At 41.8% G+C, this 9,578-nt stretch overlaps 1 protein-coding gene across 5 annotated transcripts in view; it reads right to left on the bottom strand.

The window, feature by feature from the left end:
• Positions 1–7,224: 7,224 nt before the first annotated feature.
• SAMSN1 (SAM domain, SH3 domain and nuclear localization signals 1) overlaps positions 7,225–9,578 on the bottom strand; it is a 98,503-nt gene continuing 96,149 nt past the window's right edge. For all 5 annotated transcript variants that reach the window (XM_056327728.1, XM_056327729.1, XM_056327731.1 and 2 more), the window contains one exon: positions 7,225–8,470. In XM_056327728.1, coding sequence (XP_056183703.1) covers positions 8,265–8,470 — 206 coding nt within the window. In that variant the 3' untranslated portion in view covers positions 7,225–8,264. The remainder of the gene's footprint in view (positions 8,471–9,578) is intronic.

Here is a 9,578-nt window from a genome sequence, read left to right as displayed (position 1 = left end):
TACTAAACACACATTCATTGATATGCAAGAAGTATAAGTCACAGTATATACCACTTTTGGCACACATGGGTCTTTTTCTGCTAGACACTCCACCACTTTCCTTTCAGAGACCTCACTGTAGGGCCTGTCCTATATAGCCATAGGCATCACACTTTTCACAACATACAATATTTTTGATCCCTTAACTAAATTTTTACATATATCCACAAATCCAGTCCAAACCAGTCAATTTTCCCATTATTTTTTTTCCTCTGGTGAAGCTGACAAAGTCGCTGGTCATACAACCACTTCCACTCATGATGGCTTTCCCTTCACTCTGAAAACAAAATGAAAAAGCAACCCCTGCAAAGTCCCAGATGGAAGCCTTTTCTAGGTTACAAAGCACATTTTGCTTAACAAAACTAAAATGAGCAAAGATTGCTAATATATTTTTTCTAAAAATAAAGCAGAACTAAGAAGACAGGTAGATGTCCTGTAGGCATGTTCATAGCATTAATTGAGTGGAGCAGAACTATTAGTTACGCCAATAATCTTTTAGCTCCCTCTGATACTCCATCGCTGCCTTTAAATAGGTATGTAGCTAGACAGATAGGCAAGGAGGTGAAGTAAGTATTTACTGTATATTTTTACCACAAAGGTATTTAAAGAGAGATAACTGTCCTTCCACCAAGTTACATTTTATTTTAATATGTTGGTGTAAAGAATGGTGCTAGTCATTCACCTCTTATGTTAGAGATGAGAACAAACTTAGAAGGCACAGTAGTTAGGTAACGTACAGAGATTTCTTTGAAAGCATGAAAGTTTTGCTGTATTCAGTTTTATCTAAAGCATATTTTCCCCACATGAGTGGCTTTCTCTTTCCATTTCTTTTACATTTGCACTCTGTAAAGTGTAAGGATATTGCCAACAGTATTTTAAGAAGTGATTTCCCTGGAGGATGTTTTTTTGATAGCCAGCAAGGGACTGCTTTCAAATAGGATGGTGAACATTTTAGAGGGATTTGTGATACAACATGCATTGCAGGCACAACGTACAAGTATCTTCTTTCTTTTCACAGAAAAGTTTCAGAAGTCTGGGGCCCTGGCTGAGCTAACCAGATCCACTGAGACCTGCACTGAGTACTGGGCATCCAAGCAAAGCAGGTCAGTGGTGTCCAGATGAAGGTGCTTCCAAAACTGAGAGAGCAGAAGCAGCAGAGGCTGGCTGTCATGACGGCAGAGTGTATACTACTGTATTCAAACTCCATCCCAAGTCACCAAGTAGCTCTTAAAGCTTGTATGCTAGTTTGCTCTCAAGGTAGCTGTGATTCACGCAGTTTGGCTCCTTCAGCAGAAAAAAAAACACTTGAGAATGATTCAAGTTGAAGTCCTCCCATGTCCTCCCTTGACCATATGGACATGACTGGTAGCCAATGTCAAACAGTTTGTCCACAGTCTGTCAAAACTATCCTAACCCTCACACACCCTTGACATGTCTCCATGTCCTAATGCTGAGTTGCACAACATGTCTATACCTTTGATATTCCACCCTAAACCCCCATGTACAGCACACAACAAGAGAGCCCTTCCATATGTGGAGGACACCCCTAGAAACCATGACTGAGGAGGAGGGACAAGTATTCTGGAAGACCTGGGTTGCACAGGGAAAGTAATAGGAGAGTAGTGAGGGTGCATCTAATCCTCGCTCACTGTGAGCATGGAGGAGCCATGGAGAATCAGACTTTGAAATCTGAGATCTCTGAATGTGGATAATTTGAGAAAGCCCAGAATTTGCCACAGCCTCACATCAGAGCACCACTGAGCAAGGGGACATTAATGTCGTTGGTTGGCATGTGGAGTGGGCCTTAGGAGGTGAGGACTTGTGGGCTCTGCCCAGGGAACACATCTATTGTGGGATGCTGGCCAGGTTTAAAATAAGCACCCCAGGTATGTGAACTGTTAAGAAACACCACTTGCCCTCCAGCCCTCTTGTCCCTTGTTTATATATGACCCCCCGGCACAGGCAGCTTTTCTGTGCTCTTGCTGTCAGCAGACAGATCTCATGCCTAGCAGACAGTGCTAGGCATGTCAGACCAAATTCTGCCTAGCCACAGAAGATGAAATGACCATCTCAGATCCCCTTAGCCTATCACGGGCCTCCTTCCACTTGTTTCCTCCTAGAGAATCCATATTTCCCAAGAAATTTGGGTTCGTTGCAATGACTGCTGTTTATCATGCATACCTGATGCAACTGCAGATTTAACAGCTGTGTTTCCCTGAATGTGTTACTAACCCCAAGTCCATTTTGCCATGTGCTTTTAGTGGCATTTCTTGTCTTTTCCTAGACAGGAGAAAATACAAGAATTGACATAACTTTTGTTGGTCTTCTGGTGAACAGAGAAGCCCTTATTTTATGGCCAGGTAAAATATAGGGCTTGACAGAGCTGCTGGCTGGTTGTCAGCCTGCAGCAAGGTTGCTAGTTAGTGCCAGCCCACAGGCCAGCCCTCAGGACATCAGAGGCAGATAAGGAGCTTCAGGGTAATGTGTTCATGAGGTAAGAAAGACAAACACTGCCATATTATAGCCTCTTTGACATTCTCCCCTGAGTTGTAGGGAAAAACCTTGTCACCTACCAGGAACCAAAGATCAGGGATGCAAGTGAACACCTCATGCAGGAAATCCTAGACCAAGAGAAGACATTCACACCATCCTATGTAACACATTCCTGGAACTGACCGAAGAGCATCATCGCACAAAGCAGTAGTACATGTACACAGCCAGCAGACTGAGTCAGAGCATGATACAAATAACCTCTTCAGTGGATAATGTAATCCAAAACCTCATCTTTGAGCTGTGAAAAAGAGGCAGAGGGTTTGCCATCTGTCATGGTTTAACCCCAGCCTTTAACCCCAGCCAGCAACTAAGTACCATGCAGCTGCTTGCTTGCTCCCTGCCTCTACCCCCAATGGGATGGGGAAAAAATCGGAAAAAGGTAGAACCCATGGGTTGAGATAAGAGCAGCTTAATAACGGAAATAGAGTAAAATAATAATAATAACAACAGCAACAATAGTAATGATGATGATGATGATGATGACGACAACAATAAGGGAGATAACAAAAACAAAGAGAGGAACAAAACCCAAGAAAAACAAGTGATGCACAATAGAATTGCTTACCACCAGCTGACCAATGCCCAGCCAGTCCCTGAGCAGCAATCAGCCGCCCGGCCAACTCCCCTCAGTTTATATACTGAGCATGACATTCTGTGCTATGGAATATCCCTTTGGCTAGTTCAGGTCAGCTGTCCTGGCTCCGCTCTATCTTGGCTTCTCATGTACCTCCTCACTGACAGAGCATGGGAAAATGAGAAGTCCTTGACTTAGGGTAAGCACTACATAGCAACACTAAAACACAAGTGTGTTATCAGCATTATTCTCATGCTAAATCCAAAACATAGCACTGTACCAGCTTCTAGGAAGAAAACTAACTCTATCCCAGTCAAAACAAGGAAACTATGCTGTTACTAGACATGATGGAACTACTTCCCTCTGACATGCAGGAAGGAAGTCTGAGCCATCTTAAAGATCTTTTCCAACCTATGTGATTCTACAATTCTACGCTATGATCTATGATGACATATGACTCAGTTGCAAAACAGCCATCGAGGCTGTCCTAGGACAGACAACAATGTGACCCAGGGCACTGAAAGAGTCTATGACATGTCTTCCTTTAACTGTTGACACCACTGATTTGTGTACATACGTGTGTATCAGTGGGCAGAAAGAATACTGATCTTGAGTTGATGGAACAGCAAATTTCCAGGGAAGGGGTAGGTTGTACTCATCCTGTGAACCTAGTGACATCTAGAAATGAACATGTCTGGTTCATAGCACCTGAGGTATCCTTTTTTTCTTTCAATATTGTCTTGTGCTGTCTGCACCAACCTTCTTTTCCAATGGCTCCACCGGTGTGATGCAGATCCCCTGACAATGCCAGAAATTATTTTACTTGCCACTACCCAGGAGCAAGCACTATGGTATAAAGGTCCCTTTTATATCATAGCTAGTCAGCTGGGGGCTTCCTCACATCACAGGAGACACTGGCCACTCAGTGGTAGGACTGGTGAAGTATGGGACAGATAACTGAGTGGTAAGGTGGGTGGAAAATTGGCTGGACTTTTGGGCTCAGAGAGTTGTGCAAGTGCTGCAGAGTCCAGCTGGCAGCCAGTAATTAGTTGAGTCCCTCAGAGATCAGTCTTCTCTAGAATTTCCACAGATATGCCCACGTTCTGCCTTATGCTTCATGTGCTCATTCACACCTCAGCAAAATGAATGCAAACCCCTCCTTGTTGCTTGCCTCTACACTGATGAATTTATGCCCACTGACTTTCAGAAGTTTTGTTACAAATCCTGGAGAGCAGGATGATGACTGCCAGGATCTGCAGGCTAGTCCACATGGATTGCAGGGCTGCAGTCTGGCACTCTGCTACCCTCTTTGACAGTAGAGCAGCCCTCCTTTAACGCCATGCCAGCTGTGAACGGCAGTCAAAGGCAGCTGAGCATGAGGCAACACTGCTAAAGCGGTGTTAATTTTGATCAGGGATGGCTCTTCCCTGGTGATGAAGGCGCCCGCCACCACCTGATTATTTCTGTGGGTCACTGTCCTGGTTTCAAACTGGGATGGACTTAATTACATTCTTAGGAGCTAGTGCAGTGCTGTGTTTGGGCTTTGATGTGAGACCTTTCAGTTCCTCAGGCCTTGCTAGCGAAAAGGCTGGAGGGGCACAAGGAATTGGGAGGGGACGCTGCCAGGGCAGCTGGCCCGAACTGGCCAAAGAGGCATTCCGTACCATGGGCCATCATGCCTGGTATGTCAGCCGGGGGGGTTGGCCAGGGCGGGCAGGTCATTGCCCGGGGACTGGCTGGGCATCGGTCGGTGGGCGGTGAGCAGCTGCATTGTGCACCGCGTGTTCCTTTCTTCCTTTCCCTCTGGATGTTCTTCTTTCCCTTCCCCTTTTCATTATAACTGATTTGTCATAATTGTTGTTGTTGTTCTTTCCTTTTTATTCTTTTTCAATTATTAAATTGTTCTTATCTCAACCCTTGAGTTTTACGTTCCTTTGCAGCTCTCCTCCCCGTCCCTCTGGGTGAGGGGGAAGTGAGCAAGCGGCTGCGCGGTACTTTTATTACCAGCCGGGGTTAAACCACGACAGTCCTCTGAGTCTTTCTGAGTTAGAAGCTTTCTGCTGCGGGCAGGCAGCAACACACGTGCCAGCAGCCAGCCCTGCGCTGCAGCCCTGGGGGAAAGTCTGCTGCACCTGCACCACAGCCCTCTGCGGCAGGGAAATCCCCACTGGCTGAAGGCTAGAAGGGCTAGCCTCGCTGGCTTCACCTCTACTGATTGGTTTTGCAGCTTTTTGTATGCTTTGTAACTCCAGGGAACAGTGGACTTTTGGTTATGTCCAAGTAAGAGACTTACAAAACTTATAGTCCACCTTAATCATAACGGAAGGTTAATAAAAGTGAAAAGGGATCTGACACCACTGAGAAAGTGGCAGAGAAACAAAACCTCCGCTGTTTGCTTCTCTTCTCTGTCTCTGGGACAGTTTAAAAATTCCTCAAAAGTAGCTGAGATCTCCACCAGACTTTCTCCAACAGCTCCTAGAATTATCTTTTATTCAGTTAGCCCAGCACCAAAGCCAGTCGGAGAACTGTTCGTGCTATTACAGTCTAATCCTTGATCAGTGGGATTAACGAGACCACTGAGAGACAAAAGAAGCCTGCGTGTGCTTCTTTTAGGAAATAAGCATTTTTTTTCCTTTGTGGTACAAAATTTCCTCATTTTTTTCTCAGAATAGCTCGAGGGAACGGAAGTTTCTCAGCTTGAGATTTAATCTGCTCTGCCTTCACAGGAAGTTACGAATGCCTTGAACAAGCTTTCAGTCAACACGTTTTTCTAAATAAGAAACCCTTTGGACAGAGCCTTACTGCTTAAGGGTCAGGAATGGTTAAACCACAGCTCATGCCCATAGTTCCCATCTAGTTAACCTCACACCTTTATGCTCTTACCATTAGCCCAAGATACGCAGGGTCTGATTCCTGTAAAATCATAGCAGCCGTTGGGCATTTTGCGCTGTTGAAAGCCTTGCCTGTCTCACTGTAACTGGTTAGGGAGGCCTGTTTTCATTTGCAGACTTATGCAAATAAACATTGCTCAGAGTATTTGTGTCACGGTACGTCTCTGGTCTCTGCGGTTGTTAGTCCTCGACCCAGCTAACTTAGCTGTTTCTCGGCAGTTATAATCATGTTAAACTCACCTCAACATATTTTTACAGCTTCAGCAATTTTACAGGTGTCTAGATAGAAGCAACTTGAAGACTAAGCGTCTCTTGCTGCGAAAGCCAAAAGATAAGCCCCGTTTTGAGAAATTCAGGCTGACTTCAGTCATTCTCTAGAATGAAGAGGTGATTGAAGCCAATCCAAATACATTATTTTAGGAGTTATTAAAGTAATATTAAGTAAAGTCAGTACTGCATGTCATGGCATGCTACTATATCTAAAAAACCATCTCTCATGTACTTCATCCCATCAAGGGATTCTGCATCCCCACTATGCCTGGCAATATGGGGTCATTGATGCTCAAGGATGATGATTGTTGCCAGCATAAAAAGTAAGTTACAACCAGAAACAAATCTTAGCATCTCCCATTCCTATTTATTTTTCTAAAGAGAGTTTATTTACTCCAAATCTTTGAAATCTAGTTCATGCCATTTTCTAAAATGGACATTTTTATACTATAGCCTTCAAAACAGGTTTGTGTATTAAAAGTCAGACAGCAGTAGCCATTTGAGGGGTCATGAAAACTACAGAAAGTATTTCAATTGGGAAAAAAAAAGAAAAAAGGAGAAAAGCTTTGCACTTGTTTATAGCTTCTTCAGGAATACTATTTTTGGCATGGAATTTTCCATGTTTCATCTCTTCTGAAGGTGATTTTTTTCTAAGCTGTCATCAAAATGTGGAAACTTTAACATAAATGCAAAATGCCTGGAATTATGAAAATTGTGTGACTAATTAGTGAGCAAAAAGTTTCACTATTGATTTGATACAGATTATTATGCATAATAATAATAAAGGTAAAATATAAATAAAGCACTGATAAAAATGCTCAGTGGAAGTTGCCATTTACTGTGCTAGTCTTGGAAGACAGCAGGTTTTGAAATGTAATGACCGCATTAAAAATCAAGTAGTTTTTAAAGGGCTCAAACACATGATTCTGTTTATTATTGAAAGAAGTACTCTAAAAGAAGACAGGCAGTTAAAATGTGTATTCCAGTGCAAAATGTACTGGGAAATACAATAAAATCTCATATGAAAGACAATAGTGCACTATAACCATATTAGCTTCCAAATTTTGTATACAAACAAGTACTTTATTAACAAACTTCACACCACTCACAAAAGGCAAGAGCTTCACAAAAAATTATCATAAAAACATAGCATAGATATTGATTTTTTTTTGCTCCAAGCTTGCATTCTCTGTATAATGCTTGAGAAGAATGAGAACACGTGTGAAAATAACAATAAAGAAATTGCCAGTGCATAAGCCATTCACTTGGCTATGTTCTTTAAAAGATAATGAACGCAGAGAGCTCGATTCATATTTACACTGCAGTTTTTTCGTACCTTCAGGATAAAGTGTACAAGATGATAGTCTACTTTAGAGCTTGTCTTGGAGAAGAACAGTGTGAAACAGCTTTAATATTAATGAGAATTAGCTTGATACTTTTTAAAGTAGGATGTGAATGTATCCACCTTTTTATTATGTTGATATATCAAAGAAAACACATTCTGTACAAATATTAGTAAAACACATCTGAAAATAGAGACAGTGTAGTTAATCTGCATCATTTTAAAATAAATTTATACAATATTTACATTTTGGATGGTTCCAGAAATTAACACATCCAGATTGTGTACCACTACTTAAACCAATTCTCTGTTATTATAGAAAATGCATTTGCTGTACAAATATTTATAAATATGTATGTATAAACCTTTTCACTGAAATGTCTGTGGATTCATTGAAAAGAAAAGCATGAGATATTCTTATTATCAGCTAACATTTAGCTATCAAGTGTCCACATATTAAACAGTCTAAAGCGTCAGACATCAGACAGAAGTAGATTTTCAGTGTTGAGAATATTTTGTGTTCTGCTTCTGTGCTATCATACCAGCAATACTGATTGTCTTTTCTGAAAATCTGCAGAAAAGCAGCAGGGCTGAGTCAGTTTGACTCAGTGATTGTTATTGACTGCACCATGTCAGACAGGGTTTCTGGGTCTACTTCTTCTTTACCGTTATCTGAATTTTCTGATGAGATGTAACAGCCAGAATCTCTTGGGCAGTCATTTAACTGTGATTTGTCAAAGCCATGGTGAGGGCTTAGGCTTCGTGTCTCCTGACCACCCTCAATTTTCTGCTGCTGTTCAACTAGAAAGAATAGAAAAAGAAGGGAAAAAATGTCAAAATAAATATCCTGGGAAAGAGTTTGAGATAGAAGCGTGACTGTTCTTGAAGAACTGTAGAAACAGAGCTGGTAATATACACACGACTAGATCAATATCTTTTGTCTATCAGAAACAGAAACATCAGTATCAAAGAACTAAAACTACAATTACACGAGTATAACAACATCTAAGTTGATGTTGAGGTTGGCTTTGATCCTGCAGTGTGCTGCTCAGAGATGAATGCTGGAGCCTCTGGCATCGTTCTTTAGACAGAGGTGCTTCAGGCTGTCCACGGGTGCAACAGTCACCATGAGTGGTCACCATGCCCACAGTGGAGATGGCAGCTCTTCCCCTCCCACATTCATGTATTTCAGAGCCTGCTCATGCAATTAGTTGTGTAGCCTACTGTGCCTTGTTTATAACGCACTGCATTGTAGATGATGTGTCTTTTGAACGTAACCCCCACCGGTTTACCTACTCTGTGCACTCTGTAGTGAGATAGAATGCGCTGGTCTTCACAAGCACTCAGCAAAAAGATGTGGTAATTGGGTTTTTTAACAGACTGGGCTTTTCAGTGGCTGATGGAAACTTCCTAAGCTTAGCTTGATATCCAAAAGGTTATTTTCCAAAACAGAAAGACCTCAGAGAAAGCTAAGATGCCTAACTCCTGCGTATGATTTTTGAATACTGTTCCAAATTAGAAGCAAATTATCTTGCGAATGATTGTCCTTGTTTAGCTGCTGTATGACTAATCTGTTCAAACTCAAAAATTTGCAACTCCATGAGAGTATCAGCAGACCTCTCAAAAAAAGCTCAACAAGCTGATGCCTTGCAGACAGGCTATACCTGTATATCATACATCTAATATACCTTGTGGCTAAAGTTCATGTTTGTATTTTCTGACTGTGGAATACATGGTTTGCTCACAGTAAATTTATTGAGAAAACAAGCTATAAAGCCTTTCCCTTTCTTACATTTTTTGTTATGTCATTCCTGTAACTGTATTTTTACTTCAGACTGTGGCTTGCGTTCCAAAAAAAAGTACAAGGAGCAATTCTCACAGGAAACAAATAATTTTACCCCAGATTTTA

The sequence above is a fragment of the Falco biarmicus genome, chromosome 2 (assembly GCF_023638135.1).
Source record: "Falco biarmicus isolate bFalBia1 chromosome 2, bFalBia1.pri, whole genome shotgun sequence".
Classification (NCBI taxonomy): Eukaryota; Metazoa; Chordata; class Aves; order Falconiformes; family Falconidae; genus Falco; species Falco biarmicus.
This window is presented reverse-complemented; position numbering and strand designations above follow the sequence as displayed.